Below are 16,347 nucleotides of genomic sequence, written 5' to 3'. Positions count from 1 at the left end.
AATGATGTCCCCATAGTGACGTCCCCCCATGGTGGTGTCCCCATCGTGACGTCCCCATGGTGGTGTCCCCATGGGTGGTAGCACCACCGTGGCCCCAGTAGTAGCCTCGTGATGCCCCCGTATTGTTGTCCCCATGGTGGCGTCCCCATGGCGGTGTCCCCCGTGGCGGTGGTCCCCCGTGGCGGCGTCCCCCGTGGTGGCGTCCCCCACGGTGGCGTCCCCCGCGGCGGTGTCCCCGTGGCGGTGGCCCTGGTGGTGGCAGCGGGCACCTTGCAGGGCGACGCGCTCGGCCCAGGCGACGCTGGCAGCCTGGCAGCAGTACCGGCGCGCCTGCGAGCTACGCCTGCGCCTCGACCCCCCGGCACCCGGTGAGAGGAGGGGGACACGGGGTGGGGGACAATTTGGGGGGGGGGGGCCGGGGGACACACAAACACCGGACCCCCCCCCCCCCCCACCTCCAGGTCCCCGTCTGCAACCGCAGCTTCGACATGTACGTGTGCTGGGGGGGACGCGCCCCCCAACAGCACCGCCACCGTCCCCTGCCCCTGGTACCTGCCCTGGCACCACCGAGGTAAGGGGGACACTGTGTTGGGGGGGGTTTGGGGGGACACACGGGGGACACGGCGGCGGCGGTGGCCCCCCCCCGGTGACGCGGTGGTGGTGGCGGCGGTGGGCCAGTGCAGGGCGGGGGTGGTGGGCCCGGCGCTGCGGCCCCGACGGGCAGTGGGGTGACCGGACCGGCACCGGGCGCGGCCCTGGAGGGACCACTCGCAGTGCGAGGACCTGGAGCAGGAGCAGCCGCTGCAGGTGGGGTGGCGACGGCCGGCGCGGCCGCGACATGTCACGACGCGCCGTGCCGTGTCACGACGTGCCGTGCTGTGTCACGCTGCGCCGTGCCGTTTTTATGTCACGCTGTTGCGTGTCGCGCCGTGCCGTTCTGTGTCACGCCGTGCCGTGCCGTGCGGTGACATGCCGTGCTGTGTCACACCGTGCAATGCCATGTCGTGCCATGTCACGCCGTGCCATGCCATTTTATGTCACGCCATTGCGTGTCGCGCCGTGCCGTTCTGTGTCACGCCGTGCCATGCCATGCAGTGACACGCCGGGCCATGTCACAGTGTGCCATGCTATGTCGTGTCCGTGTCATGCCGTGCCGTCCGTGCCATGTCATGCCGTGCCGTTCTGTGTCACGCCGTGCCCGTGCCATGCGGTGACACGCCGTGCTGTGTCACAGTGTGCCACGCCATGTCATGCCATGTCGTTGCCACGTCGTGCTGTGTCATGCCACGTCGTGCCGTGTCACGACGTGCCGTGCCGTGTCACGCCACGCCGTGCCGTTTTATGTCACGCCGTTGTGTCGCACTGTGCCGTGCCGTTCTGTGTCACACCGTGCCGTGCCATGCGGTGACACGCCGTGCTGTGTCACAGTGTGCCACACCATGTCGTGCCATGTCGTGCCCACGTCGTGCTGTGTCATGCCATGTTGTGCTGTGTCCACGACGTGTCGTGCCGTGTCACGCCGTGCCGTGCCATTTTTATGTGGGCGCCGTTGCGTGTCACGCCGTGCCGTGCCGTTCTGTGTCACACCGTGGCGTGCCAAGCGGTGACACGCCGTGCCATGTCCACAGTGTGTCATGCCATGGTCGTGCTGTGTCACGACGCGTCATGCCGTGTCCACACCCGTGCCGTGCCATTTTATGGTCGCGCCGTTGCGTGTCGCGCCATGCCGTGCCGTTCTGTGTCATGCCATGCCATGCCATGCGGTGACACGCCATGCCGTGTCACAGTGTGCCACGCCATGTCGTGCCATGTCATGCCACGTCGTGCTGTGTCATGCCATGGTGTGCCGTGTCACAACGTGCCGTGCCGTGTCACGCCGTGCCGTGCCATTTTATGTCGCGCCGTTGCGTGTCGCGCGCCGTGCCGTTCTGTGTCCACGCCGTGCCGTGCCATGCGGTGACACGCCGGGCCGTGTCACAGTGTGCCATGCCACATCGTGCCGTGTCATGCCACGTCGTGCCGTGTCATGCTGTGGCAATTCCGTGCTGTGCCGGTGTCACGCTGTGACCCCCTGTCCCCCCTCTCATGCCATGCTGTGCCACGTCACGCTGTGCCCATGTCATGCCGTGCCATGCTGTGCCATGCCGTGCTGTGCCACGTCACACTGTCACCACTGTCCCCCTTGTCGTGCCATGCTGTGTCACGTCACACCGTGCCATTCCCGTGCCATGCTGTGCCGTGTCACGCTGTGACCCCACTGTCCCTTGCCGTGCCGTGCTGTGCCGTGCCGTGCTGTGCCATCCTGCGCTGTGCCGTGTCACGCTGTGACCACTGTCCCTTGTCATCCCGCGCTGTGCCATGTCACGCTGTGCCGTTCCGTGCCGTGCCACGCTTCGTGCCCCATCCGGGTGTGCCACCATGTCCCCCAGCACCCCCGCAGCTCCCCGTGACATCCTTGTGGTCCCCACCGTGTCCCCCATGTCCCCCCTGCCGTCCCGGTGTCCCCCACGCTGTCCCCCCAGTGTCCCCATGTTGTCTCCCCATGTCCCCCCTGCTGTCCTGGTGTCTCCAAGCTGTCCCCCATGTCCCCAACGCCAGCCCGGTGTCCCCCACGCTGTCCCCAGTGTCCCTCTGCTGTCCTCATGTCCCCCCACGCTGTCCCCATGTCCCCCACGCCAGCCCGGTGTCCCCCACGCTGTCCCAGTGTCCCCTCTGCTGTCCTCATGTCCCCACGCTGTCCCCATGTCCCCCCACGCCGGCCCAGTGTCCCCACGCTGTCCCGGTGTCCCCCCACGCCATCGCAGTGTCCCCCACGCTGCCTCCCCACATCCCGCTGCTGTCCCCACATCCCCACGCCGTCCCTGGTGTCCCCAACGGCGTCCCGGTGTCCCCCACGCCATCCCCAGTGTCCCCAACGCCACCTCCCCCACATCCCGCCGCTGTCCCCACGTCCCCCACACCGTCCCGGTGTCCCCCACGCTGTCCCAGTGCCCCTCTGCTGTCCCCATGTCCCCACTCTGTCCTGGTGTCCCCATTGCCAACCCCGGTGTCCCCACGCTGTCCCCATGTCCGCACAATGTCCCCCACGTCCCCCACGCCGTCCCCATGTCCCCACACCGTCCTGGTGTCCCCCCGCCGCTGTCCCCCACATCCTGCCGCTGTCCCCATGTCCCCATGCCGTCGCCACGTCCCCCACGCCGTCCCCGGTGTCCCCCACGCCGTCCCTGCTGTCCCCCCCACGCCGTCCCGGTGGTCCCCACACCGTCCCGGTGTCCCCCACGCCCGTCCCCCGCGTCCCCCACAGCAGCACGCCTGGCTGCTGGAGCAGTTCCGCCTGGTCTACACCGTGGGCTACTCCCTGTCCCCTCGTCTCCCCTCCTCCTGGCGCTGCTGCTGCTGCTGCTCTTCAGGTACCGGGGGAGGGGAGGCGCTGCCAGCGGCACCCACGGGTGCTGCTGGGCACCCATGGGTGCTGCCCAGGCCCCCCTCGCCCCCCGCGCAGGCGCCTGCGTTGCACCCGCAACTACATCCACGCCAACCTCTTCCTCTCCTTCGTGCTGCGGGCGGGCGCCATCCTGACGCGGGACGCGCTGCTGCACCGCCACCTGCGCCCCGGCCTCGGCGACCCGCTGCAGCTGCTGAGCCAGCAGGTGGGGGGCACCCATGGGTGGGGGGCACCCGTGGGGGGGGGGCACCCTTGTGGTGGGGGGAGCACCCGCTGGGGGGGAGCAGCCGCTGGGGGGGAACCCGTAAGGGGCGAAAGGCAAGAGTTTGGGGTACCCGAGGTGGGTGCCGGTGCCACCACGGCGGCGCCGCCATCGCGACGTCGGTGCTCCCGGTGTCACCGCGGCGGCGGGGCCACCGGTGACATCAGTGACACCACGGTGGCGGTGGGTGCCATCGTCGTCTTGGTTCTGCTGGTGCCACCACGATGGCAGGGCCACCAGGACATTAGTGACACCACAGTGGTGGTGCCACCACGCTGGCTATGTCACCGTGGTGCCACAAGGACAATGCCACCGTGCTGCTGGTGCCACCACGATGGCAATGCCACCATGCTGCTGGTGCCACCACCCTGCCGGTGCCACCACAGTGACAATACCACCGTGCTGCTGGTGCCACCATGCTGCTGGTGCCACCACGCTGGCAATGCCACCACGCTGCTGGTGCCACCACAGTGACAATGCCACCGTGCCACCGGTGCCAGCCCGGTGTCCCCGTGGCGTCCCCCGGCAGGCGGTGGCGGGGTGCCGGCTGGCGCAGGCGCTGACCCAGTACTGCGTGGGCGCCAACTACGGGTGGCTGCTGGCCGAGGGGCTCTTCCTCCACAAGCTGCTGGTCCTGGCCACCTTCTCGGGTGACCGCTGCCTCCCCGCCTTCCTCCTCCTCGGCTGGGGTGAGCCCGTCCCCCACGCGTCGTGTGGTGTCCCCCCCCCGTGTCCCCAGTTGTCCCCAAGCCACGGTCCCCGACTCCCGTCCCCGACCCCGTCCCCGCAGGGGCCCCCGTGCTCTTCGTGGTGCCGTGGGTGGTGGTGCGCTACCTCTACGAGAACGAGGGGTGAGTCCCCTCGCGCCCCCCGTCCCCCCCCCCTCGTTTTGTCACACGGAGGGGACATCGCTGTCCCCAGGGCGGTGTCCCCAACGGGGGACACGGAGGGGAGGGGACACCGCCGAGCTCTGTCCCCGCGCACAGGTGCTGGGAGAGGAACGAGAAGGCGGCCGTGTGGTGGATCATCCGCTGCCCCATCCTGATGGCCGTGGCGGTGGGTGACACGGCACGGGGGGGGGGTGACACGGCACGGGGGGGGGGTGACACGGCACGGGGGGGGGGGGGTCACCGCCTGTCCCCGTCCCCTCCCCTCGCCGCAGGTGAACTTTGTGGTGTTCGTGCGCATCGTCCGCATCCTGGTGGCCAAAGTGCGGGCGCATCAGGTGGCCCGCGGGGACTGCAGGGTCAGGTGGGGACGCGCGGGGACACCGGGGTGTGTGTGGGGACACCGGGGTGTGAATGGGGACATGGGGACACCGGGATGTGTATGGGGACATGGGGACACTGGGATGTGTATGAGGACACCAGGATGGGGATGGGGACACCAGGATGTGCGTGGGGACACCGGGATGTGCATGGGGACACTGGGGTGTGCGTGGGGACGTGGGGACACCGGGATGTGCATGGGGACACCGGGATGTGCATGGGGACACTGGGGTGTGCGTGGGGACGTGGGGACACCAGGATGTGCGTGGGGACACCGGGATGTGCATGGGGACACTGGGGTGTGCGTGGGGACGTGGGGACACCGGGATGTGCATGGGGACACCGGGATGTGCATGGGGACATGGGGACACCGGGATGTGTATGGGGACACTGGGGGTGTGCGTGGGGACACCGAGATGTGCATGGGGACACCAGGATGTGTGTGGGGACACCGGGATGTGTATGGGGACATGGGGACACCGGGGTGTGTATGGGGACACTGGGATGTGCATGGGGACGTGGGGACACTGGGATGTGTATGGGGACACCGGGATGTGAATGGGGACACTGGGGTGTGCGTGGGGGCATGGGGACATGGGATGTGCGTGGGGACATGGGGACACCGGGGTGTGCATGGGGACACGGGGGTGTGCATGGGGACACCGGGATGTGTATGGGGACACCGGGGTGTGTATGGGGACACCGGGATGTGCGTGGGGACACTGGGATGTGCTTGGGGACACGGGGACACTGGGATGTGTACAGGGACACCTGAGCCTGTCCCCATCCCTGTAATGTCCCCATGTGTGTCCCCATGCTTGTCCCCATCCGTGTAATGTCCCCAAGTGTGCCCCCACGTGTGTCCCAAGGCCCGTCCCCATCCGTGTAATGTCCCCAGGTGTGTCCCCATGCCCTTCCCCATCCACGTAATGTCCCCAGAGGTGTCCCCAGGAGTGTCCCATGCCTGTCCCCATCCATGTAACGTCCCCAGGTGTGTCCCCATCCATGTAATGTCCCCAGGTGTGTCCCCAGGTGTCCCCATGCCTGTCCCCATCCCTGTAATGTCCCCAAGTGTGTCCCCATGCCCGTCCCCATCCACATAATGCCCACAGAAGTGTCCCCAGGTGTGTCCCCATGCCTGCCCCCATCCACGTAATGTCCCCACGTGTGTCCCCATATGTGTCCCCATGCCCTTCTCCATCCGTGTAATGTCCCCAAGTGTGTCCCCATGCCTATCCCCATCCATGTAATGTCCCCAAGTGTGCCCCCACGTGTGTCCCCATGCCTGCCCCCACCCACGTAACGACCCCAGGCGCGTTCCCTGTGCCTGTAAGGTCCCCGAGCGCGTCCCCACGCGCGTCCCCGTCCCCACGCGCGTCCCCACGCGTGTCCCCGTCCCCCCGCGTGTCCCCGCAGGCTGGCCAAGTCGACGCTGACGCTGATCCCGCTGCTGGGGGTGCACGAGGTGGCCTTCGCGCTGGTGGCGGAGGAGCAGGCGGGCGGCACCGTGCGCCTCGTGCGCCTCTTCCTGCAGCTGCTGCTCTCCTCCAGCCAGGTGGGGGGGGCCCGGGGGGGAGGCAGGGGGGGGCAATTGGGGTCGGGGGGGGGTTGGGGGGGCAATAGGGGGGGTGGGAGGGGCAGGGGGTGCAATGGGGGGGGGAATGGGGGGCGTGGGGGGGGCAGAGGGGGGCAATGGGGGGGCAGGGGGGCAATGGGGGGGTAATGGGGGGGTAATTGGGGGGCAGCGGGGTGCAATGGGGGGTGCAAAGGGGGGTGTGGGGGGGCAGAGGGGGGCTATGGGGGGGCAGGGGGGCAATTGGGGTCGGGGGGGTGGGGGGGGGCAATGGGAGGGGGTGAGGGGGACAGGGGGTGCAATGGGGGGGTAAATGGGGGGCGTGGGGGGGCAGAGGGGTGCAGTGGGGGGCAGGGGGGCAATTGGGGTCGGGGGGGGTTGGGGGGGGGCAATGGGGGGATGGGAGGGCCGGGGGGGTGCAATGGGGGGGGTGGGAGGGGTATGGGGGTGCAATGGGGGGGGTAATGGGGGGCGTGGGGGGGCAGAGGGGGGCAATGGGGGGTGCAGGGGGGCAATGGGGGGGTAATGGGGGGGTAATGGGGGGGCAGGGGGGTGCAATGGGGTCGGGGGGGAATTGGGGTCGGGGGCAATTGGGGTCGGGGGGGGCAATGGGAGGGGTGAGGGGGGCGTGGGGGGTGCAATGGGGGGGTAATTGGGGGGCATGGGGGGGTAATTGGGGGGCATGGGGGGGGCAGAGGGGTGCAATGGGGGGGTAATGGGGGAGTAATGGGGGGGCAGGGGGATGCAATGGGGGGTGCAAAGGGGGGTGGGGGGGGGAAGGGGGGCAGTGGGGGGGCAGGGGGGCAATTGGGGTCGGGGGGCGGGGGGGGAAATGGGAGGGGGTGAGGGGGACAGGGGGTGCAATGGGGGGGTAAATGGGGGGCGTGGGGGGGCAGAGGGGTGCAATGGGGGGGCAGGGGGGCAATTGGGGTCGGGGGGGTTGGGGGGGGCAATGGGAGGGTGAGAGGGGCAAGGGGTGCAATGGGGGGCATGGGGGGGTGCAATGGGGGGGCTGGGGGGCAATTAGGGTCGGGGGGGTTGGGGGGGGCAATGGGGGGTGGGAGGGGCAGGGGGTGCAATGGGGGTGGGGGGGCAGAGGGGGGCAATGGGGGGGCAGGGGGGCAATTGGGGGGAAATGGGGGGGTAATGGGGGGCAGGGGGGTGCAATGGGGGAGGCAAAGGGTGCGGGGGGGGCAATGGGGGTGCAATGGGGGTGTGTGGGGGGCAGGGGGGTGCAATAGGGGTGCAGTGGGGGGCGTGGGGGGGCAGAGGGGGGCAATGGGGGCAATGGGGGGGCAATGGAGGGTAATGGGGGGCAGGGGGGTGTAATGGGGGGGCAATGGGGAATGGGGGGTGCGGGGGGGGGCAGCGGGGGGGCAGAGGGGTACCGAGTCAGGCGGGGGGGGTGCCCCGAACCCCCCCCCCCCCCCCCAAGCCCCAGGTGCCTCCTCCCCAGGGCCTCATCGTCAGCGTCCTCTACTGCTTCGTCAACAAGGAGGTGCGTGTCACGACGCGTCGCGACATGGGGGGGGGGGGGGGGCGTATGTCGCGACATATCGCGCCGCGCCGGGAGGTGCCAGGCCGCGTCACGACTCGTGTCACGACGGCGTGATATCGCGACATGTCGGGGGGGGGGGGGAGGTCGTGACGTGTCGCCGTGCCCCCCCCTTCCAGGTGCAGGCGGAGGTGCGGCGCGGGTGGCAGCGGTGCCGCCTGGGCGCCCCCTGCCCCCCCCGGGGCCCACCGGGGGCCCCCCCGGGGTCCCCCCCGGGGTCCCCGCCGCTACGTGGCCGTGGGGGGGCCTCACCCGGTGCCCCGCGACTCCGGGGGGCACCCCCTTGCTGAGAGCTGCTGCTGAGGGTGGCGGGGGGCCCCTGACACCTTTGGGTGCTGGGGGGCCTGGGGGGGGGTCCCTGACACCTTTGGGTGCTGGGGGGGGGGTCCCTGACACCGTAAGGTGCTGGGGGAGGGGTCTGGGGGGCCCCTGACACCTTTGGGTGCTGGGGGTCTGAGGGGGCCCCTGACACCTTTGGGTGCTGGGGGGGGTCCCTGACACCTTAAGGTGCTGGGGGACAGGTCTGGGGGGGGGGTCCCTGACACCTTTGGGTGCTGGTGGAGGGATCTTGGGGGGGGGGGTCCCTGACACCTTAAGGTGCTGGGGGAGGGGTCTGGGGGATGGGGGGCCCCAGACACCTTTGGGTGCTGGGGGGGGGGAAATATGGGGGGGGTCCCTGACACCTTAAGGTGCTGGGGGAGGGGTCTGGGGGGGGGTCCCTGACTCCTTTGGGTGCCGGGGGGGTTTGGGGGGGGGTCACCGTCACCTATGGGTGCTGGGGGGGGGGGTGGGGTTGGGGTCACAGGGTACCCCGGGCTGCTTAGCCCCAGCTTTGTACCCCCAAAGAAAGGTGTGACGTAATGCAGTGGCTCGTGTGACGTCATATCTGCGCCGCCGGGGGGGTGGGGGGGGCACTGGGGGGGGGCGTTATTGGGGGGGGTTGGCACCGTCCCAAGATTATCCCCCCCAGCCGTGGACTACACTTCCCAGCATGCCCCGGCGCACATGCGCAGCAGCGCCAGGTAAACCGCTGCTCGCACCGCGCACGCGCGGACTGAGCCGCCGGGCAGGGAACTACAATTCCCATCAGCCCCCTCCCCCGCGGCGCACGCGCAGAGCGCGGCGGCCGTGCGCATGCGCGAGGCACCCCGGAAGCGGCGCGGAGAGGCGGAGCGGCCGCGCCCGGCACCTGCCCGGTGAGCGGGGGAGGGGCGGCGGGGCCGGGCGGGGCCGGGCGGGGCCCGGAGCCGGGGGCGGCGGCGGGGTAACGGCGGCGGCGGCGGCGGGGAGCGGCGGGGCCGGGGCTGCGGCCTGCGGGGCCTGCCGAGGCCCGGTTCGGCGGCGGGGCCCGGCGGCGGCAGCGGCGGCTCCGGGCCCGGGGCCCGCAGCGGAGGCTCGGGGCGAGGGCCCGGGGCCGGGCCCGGGCGGGGGCGCGCGCGGGGCGGGGGCGCGCGGGGGCCGCGGCGCGGGTTCGTCCCCGGGGCCCTGGGGAGGGCGGGGGGGAGCTGGCCCCGCCCCCTTCCTCTTGGCCACGCCCTCCTCCTCCTTGGCCACGCCCCCGCGCGGAGCTCCCGCCCGCCCGCCGCCGCGCTGCCGCCGTCCATATATGGGCATGGCCCGAGCGCGGCCCCCTGATTGGCTGCGGGCCGCGCGCAGCCCCCGTCGACAAACGGCCGGCGGTTAAAAGGGCCGCGCGGCGCGCGCCGGACGGGGCCCACCCCCCGCGCGGCCACCGCGGCCGCTTTAAGAGCCGGGCCCCCCCGCGCCCCCCCCCGCGGGCCGGAGCCGGTGGCGCCGGTGAGGGGGCGGGGCGAGAGCGCGCGGGGGGGCGGGGCCTCGGGCAGGTGCGCGGGGGGCGGGGTTTCGGGGTTGGGGGCGGGGCCCGGGGCAGGTGCGCGGGGGGCGGGGCCGCGGGGGGCGGGGCTTGTGAGGGGCGGGGCTTGGGGACACTGCCGGGGTTGGGCCCATTCATGTCCCTGGTCCAGCCCCATTCATGGCCCCGTACGTCCCACCGACCCCGTTAGTGACCCTCTTCCAGCCCCATTCATGGCCCCACACTGTCCCCACCGGCCCCATTCATGCCTCTCTTCCATCCCCATTCATGTCCCCTACATCCCAGTGACCCCATTAATGTCCCTATTCCAGCCCCATTCATGTCCCCATACTGTCGCACCGACCCCATTAACGTCCCTCTTCCAGCCCCATTCATGTCCCCACACCGTCCCACCAACAATGACCCTATTCCAGCCCCCATTCATGGCCCCACACCGTCCCACCGGCCCCATTCACATCCCTCTTCCAGCCCCATTCATGTCCCCATACCGTCCCACTGACCCCATTAATGTCCCTGTTCCAGCCCCATTCATGTCCCCGTACTGTCGCACCGACCCCATTAACGTCCCTCTTCCAGCCCCATTCATGTCCCCACACCGTCCCACCAACCCCATTAATGTCTGTCTTCTGGCCCCATTCATGTCCCCATACCATCGCACCGACCCCATTAACGTCCCTCTTCCAGCCCCATTCATGTCCCCCCTCTTCCAGCCCCATTCATGTCCCCATACCATTCCACCGACCCCATTAGTGTCCCTCTTCCAGCCCCATTCCTGTCCCCACACCGTCCCACTGACCCCATTAATGTCCCTGTTCCAGCCCCATTCATGTCCCCGTACCATCCCACCAGCTCCATTCATGTCCCCATACTGTCCCACCGACCCCATTCATGTTCCCATACCGTCCCACTGACCCCATTAACGTCCCTCTTCCAGCCCCATTCATGTCCCCACACCGTCCCACCGGCCCCATTCACGTCCCTCTTTCAGCCCCATTAACTTCCCCATCCTGACCCCACCGGCCCCACGCTGTCCCCATACCCCCCTTGCCAGCCCCGTTATTGTCCCTGTAGCGTCCCCACCAGCCCTTCCCCAGCCCTGTCCCGTTCACACCAGCCCCATTAATAACCCCATACCGTCCCTGCTGTCCCCATACTGTCCCCACCAGCCCCTTCACCGTCCCAAGCAGCCCCAGACTGGCCCCGCGCTGTCCCTGCCATCCCCATTCACGTCCCCATACTGTCCCCAGGAGCCTTACCCTGTCCCCAAGCCACCCCCGCCATCCTCATTCATGGCCCTATGCTGTCCCCGGGATTCTTGCTTTGTCCCCATACCGTCCCTGCTGGCCTCATTCATCTCCCCATACTGTCCCCAGGAGCCTTGCCCTGTCCCCATCCTTCCCTGCCAGCCCCGTATTGTCCCCCCCAGCCCCATACTGTCTCACCCCATCCCCCCCAGCCCCATATTGTCCCCACCCCGTCCCCCCCAGCCCCATACTGTCCCCTTCCTGTCCCGCCCAGCCCCATACTGTCCCCATCCTGTCCCCCCCAGCCCCATACTGTCCCCATCCTGTCCCCACCAGCCCCATACTGCCCCCCCAGCCCCATATTGTCCCCACCCCATCCCCCCCAGCCCCATACTGTCCCCTTCCTGCCCCCACCAGCCCCATACTGTCTCCACCAGCCCCATATTGTCCCCACCCCGTCCCCCCCAGCCCCATACTGTCCCCACCCCGCCCCCCCCAGCCCCATACTGTCCCCGCCAGCCCCGCGTTGTCCCGCCCCGTCCCCGCCGACCCCGCTAACGTCCCCGCATCTCTCCGCAGGCCTGGGCGCGGGCGCCGGCCAGCTCGGCGACGCGGCGGCCGTGCCATGCAGCCCTGATGGAGCCCAACGCCTTCCCCCAGCTGCAGCTCTGGTGCCCGCGACCCTTCGGCACCTACACCCAGAACAAGCCATGCCCGGTCCCCGGCCCCACCAAGAAACCCTGCCGTGCCACCGAGGAGCCCGCCGGTCCCCGCGCCCCATCCGAAAACACCCCGCCGGCCCCCGCCGCGCCGTCGGACGAGGGCCGGGTGCTGCTGGACACCTGGTACGTCATCAAGCCCGGCAACACCAAGGAGAAGGTGGCTTTTTTCGTGGCCCACCAGTGCGGCGGCCCCGGGCGCGCCAGCACCATGAAGGTGAAGGGCAACTGGGGCAGCGAGAGCTCCAAAGCCAAGCGGCGCCGGCGCTGCCACCACCCCGGCAAGAGCAAAGCGGGGGCTGACGGCGAGGCGGGCTGCGAGCCCCCCGACCTCCTCTCGGTGGCCGAGATGGTGGCGCTGGTGGAGCAGCGCACGGCGCTGGCCCTGCAGGGCTTCCCCCCGCCGCCGGCGGCGGCGTCAGCGGCGCCCGTGGTCTTCGTGGAGGCGGGCGGCGAGGCCAAGGCGCCCGCGGCGGGCGCCGACTGCAGCCGGGTGGCCGAGGCCGTGGCTCACTTCGAGTCGCGGCAGCGCGGCGGCGCGCGGCACAATGGGCTGTGCCACCCCGGCGCCGAGTGCGCCGCTACGGCCGCCGCCGCCGCCGCTGCCGCCGTGGCGCCGGCGCCCGGCGAGGTGCGCATCGCCTTCCGCATCTCCAGCGGGCGCGAAACCCGCGCCGGAGCCGCCCCGGCCGAGCCGGCGAGCGGTGGGCGCCCCAATTGCGTCTTCGTGGGGTGCGGGGCCGCCGGTGGCGCCCGCGCCAAGGACAAGATCACCTGCGACCTGTACCAGCTCATCAGCCCGTCCCGCGACGCCTTGCCCAACAACGTGGAGTTCCTCCTGGCCAGCGCCGCACCCAAAGGGGACGGCGACGGCCCCGATGTGGACATGGGGTGCGGCGAGGGGACGGCGCCTGCCGGTAAGCCGGACGCCGTCGACGGGTCCGGCGGGGAGGCGGCGTCGGCGGCAGCGGCGTCGTCGTCCCGGGACTGCGTGTCGGGCTTCCACGTGGACGTGGTGGTGACGGGGGTGGTGGACCAGTGCGTCTTCTTCGGCAAGGACAGCGCCAAGAAGATGAAGGAGGAGACGGTGAGGCTGCCGGCGCCGCAGGACGACCCGCCGCCGGGACAGCTTTTCCTCCTGCCGGGTGCCGAGGAGGCGGCCGAGGTCGGGCCGGGAGCGGCGGAGGCGGCCGAGGAAGCGGCGGCGGCGGCGGCGCCGGACCCTTCGCTGTGCCGCTTGTACCGCCACGTCTCGCACGATTTCTTGGAGATCCGCTTCAAGATCCAGCGGCTGCTGGAGCCGCGGCAGTACATGCTGCTGCTCCCCGAGCACGTGATGGTGAAGATCTTCAGCTACCTGCCCACGCAGGCCTTGGCCGCCCTCAAGTGCTCGTGCCACTACTTCAAATCCATCATCGAGACCTTCGGGGTGCAGGCCACCGACTCGCGCTGGAACCGCGACCCCCTGTACCGCGACGACCCCTGCAAGCAGTGCAAGAAGCGCTACGAGAAGGGGGACGTGTCCCTGTGCCGCTGGCACCCCAAGCCCTACCACCACGACCTGCCTTACGGCCGCTCCTACTGGATGTGCTGCCGGCGCCCCGACAAGGAGGCGCCCGGCTGCCGCGTGGGGCTGCACGACAACAACTGGGTGCACCCGGCCGCCCGCCGCGACGACGGCAGGTGAAGGGGCGACGGCGGCGACGGCAACGACGGCGGCGGCACCTCTGGGGGGACGACGGCGTTGAGGGAGGGGGACGCCGAGGCGGGAGGGGACGGGGAGGGGCGCAGGAGGGGGTGGGGAAAAGAAAATGGAAAAAGAAAAAAGGAAAAAAAATGAAAAAAAAAAAGAAGGAAAAAGGAAAGACGCGGAGGGTGTGGGGAGAGGAGTGGGGGTGTGTGGGGTGGTGGCACCGTGGGGACGTCACGTCGCTGTGGCAACGTGGGGTGGTGGGGCTTTGGGGGGGTGGCGCCGTGGGGTGGTGGCACCTTGGGGTGGTGGCACCGTGGGGACATCACGCCGGTGGTGGCATTTTGGGGTGGTGGCACCATGGGGTGGTGGCTTCATGGGGTGGTGGCACCATGGGGACATCACGTCGGTGGTGGCACCGTGGGGTGGTGGCACTTTGGGGTGGTGGCACCATGGGGACATCATGCCAGTGGTGGCACTTTGGGGTGGTGGCACTTTGGGGTGGTGGCACCATGGGGACATCACGCCGGTGGTGGCACTTTGGGGTGGTGGCACTGTGGGGTGGTGGCTTCGTGGGGTGGTGGCACCGTGGGGACATCATGTCAGTGTGGCAACGTGGGGTGGTAGGGCTTTGGGGTGGTGGCAACATGGGGTGGTGGCACCATGGGGATATCACGCCGGTGGTGGCATTTTGGGGTGGTGGCACCATGGGGTGGTGGCTTCATGGGGTGGTGGCATTGTGGGGACATCACGTCGGTGGTGGCACCGTGGGGTGGTGGCACTTTGGGGTGGTGGCACCATGGGGACATCACGCCAGTGGTGGCACTTTGGGGTGGTGGCACCGTGGGGACATCATGCTGGTGGTGGCACTTTGGGGTGGTGGCACTGGGGGGATATCACGTCGCTGTGGCACCATGGGGTGGTGGCACCGTGGGGACATCATGCCGGTGGTGGCACTTTGGGCTGGTGGCACTCTGGGGACATCACGCCAGTGGTGGCATTTTGGGCTGGTGGCTCCACGGGGTGGTGGTATAGTGGGGACATCCCACCAGTGGTGGCTCTGCGAGGTGGTGGCACTGTGGGGATATCACGCCGGTGGTGGCACTTTGGGGTGGTGGCACCGTGGGGACATCACGCTGGTGGTGGCATTTTGGGGTGGTGGCTCTGCGGGGTGGTGGCATAGTGGGGACATCCCACCAGTGGTGGCTCTGCGGGGTGGTGGCACCCTGGGGACATCATGTCGGTGGTGGCACCGTGGGGTGGTGGCACTTTGGGGTGGTGGCACCATGGGGACATCACGCCAGTGGTGGCGCTTTGGGGTGGTGGCTCCATGGGGTGGTGGCACCGAGGTGACATCCCACCAGTGGTGGCACTGGGGGGTGGTGGCACCATGGTGACATTCCACCTGTGGTGGCACTGCAGGGTGGGGTGGTGGCACCGTGGGGACATCCCACCAGTGGTGGCTCCGTGGGGTGGTGGCGCTTTGAGGTGGTGGCACTTTGGGGTGGTGGCACTGTGGAGGGGGTGGGCTGTTCCGGGTGACATCTCTGTCTGCGGTGACGGCCACATGGGGGGGTGACAGCCCCATGGAGGGTGACGACGGCCCTCTGGGGGTGACGTCCCCACCCGGGGTGATGTCCCCGTTGAGGGTGACAGCCCGTCCAGGGACATGTCCTGGCCACGGTGACATCCCCATCGATGGTGACAGCATGGTGGGAGGTCCATCCCCGTGCGGGGTGACACCCAGAGGCAGGGTGGTGTCCCGGCTGGGACGATGTCCCCACTGGGGTGACATCCCACCGGAGGTGACGTCCCCAACCGTGAAGGTGTCCCGACGCAGGGTAACGTCCTCTGGGGTGACGTCCCCAGCTGGGGTGACATCCCGGTCCAAGGGGACGTCCCACTGGGAAATGATGACCCCATCCCAGGTGACATCTCACGGGGGTGACATCCCATGGGGGCGGCATCCCATGGGGGTGACGTCCCACCAAGGTGACGTCCCACCAGGGTGACATCCAACAGGGGTGACATCCCACCAAGGTGACGTCCCACCAGGGTGACATCCAACAGGGGTGACATCCCACGGGGGTGATGTCCCACGGGGGTGATGTCCCATCAGGGTGACATCCCACGGGGGTGACATCCCACCAGGGTGACATCCCATGGGGGTGGCATCCCACAGGGGTGATGTCCCTCCAAGGTGACATCCCCTCAAAGTGACATCCCTGGGGGGTGACGTCCCACGGGGGTGACATCCCATGGGGGTGACATCCCCTCAAGGTGACATCCCTGGGGGATGGCATCCCACAGGGGTGATGTCCCACCAGGGTGACATCCCATGGAGGTGATGTCCCACCAGGGTGACATCCCCCAGGGGTGATGTCCTTCCAAGGTGACGTCCCTCCAAGGTGACATCCCATGGGGGTGACGTCCCACGGGGATGACGTCCCACCAGGGTGACATTCCACAGGGGTGATGTCCCCCCACGGTGACATCCCTCCAAGGTGACATCCCAGGGGGGTGACATCCCAGGGGGGTGACATCCCAGGGGGGTGACATCCCGTGGGGGTGACATCCCACCACGGTGACATCCCATGGGGGTGACGTCCCACGGGGATGACGTCCCACCAGGGTGACATCCCACGGGGGTGACGTCCCATCAGGGTGACATCCCCCGGCGGTGCCACCCCCCCCCCCCCCCCCCCGCAGGTGCCACGCCGACGGCGCCACCACGTGTCCCCAGCCCCGGCACCACTG

At 69.5% G+C, this 16,347-nt stretch overlaps 2 protein-coding genes across 3 annotated transcripts; both read left to right on the top strand.

The window, feature by feature from the left end:
• Nucleotides 1–147: 147 nt before the first annotated feature.
• Nucleotides 148–8,446, top strand: LOC308184627 (gastric inhibitory polypeptide receptor-like; the record flags this gene model as incomplete). Its single annotated transcript, XM_080571840.1, has 12 exons — nt 148–368; nt 462–571; nt 679–807; nt 3,305–3,410; nt 3,503–3,650; nt 4,237–4,396; nt 4,498–4,558; nt 4,694–4,763; nt 4,870–4,958; nt 6,392–6,530; nt 7,984–8,046; nt 8,223–8,446. The coding sequence occupies 12 exons, from the start codon at nt 148–150 to the stop codon at nt 8,391–8,393; spliced, it is 1,467 nt and encodes a 488-aa protein (XP_080427966.1). The 3' UTR covers nt 8,394–8,446.
• Nucleotides 8,447–9,079: 633 nt separating this feature from the next.
• On the top strand, nt 9,080–13,760 carry FBXO46 (F-box protein 46). 2 transcript variants are annotated; one of them, XM_080571822.1, is made up of 2 exons: nt 9,080–9,299; nt 11,761–13,760. In XM_080571822.1, exon 2 carries the CDS (start codon nt 11,818–11,820, stop codon nt 13,585–13,587), a length of 1,770 nt encoding a protein of 589 aa, XP_080427948.1. In that variant the 5' UTR covers nt 9,080–9,299; nt 11,761–11,817; the 3' UTR covers nt 13,588–13,760. The 2 variants fall into 2 exon arrangements, with proteins under 2 accessions (XP_080427948.1, XP_080427949.1); XM_080571823.1 differs by lacking the exon at nt 9,080–9,299 and adding an exon at nt 9,622–9,900.
• The last annotated feature ends 2,587 nt before the right edge of the window (nt 13,761–16,347 follow it).

This window comes from Anser brachyrhynchus, assembly GCF_964034855.1.
Source record: "Anser brachyrhynchus genome assembly, chromosome: 39".
Lineage (NCBI taxonomy): Eukaryota > Metazoa > Chordata > Aves > Anseriformes > Anatidae > Anser > Anser brachyrhynchus.
The sequence above is the reverse complement of the archived record's forward strand: the minus strand, read 5'-3'. Positions and strand labels throughout refer to the sequence as shown.

Excerpts from the sequence above, each read along its gene's own strand:
- FBXO46 (XM_080571822.1), top strand. The coding sequence starts at position 11,818 with ATGGAGCCCAACGCCTTCCCCCAGCTGCAGCTCTGGTGCCCGCGACCC.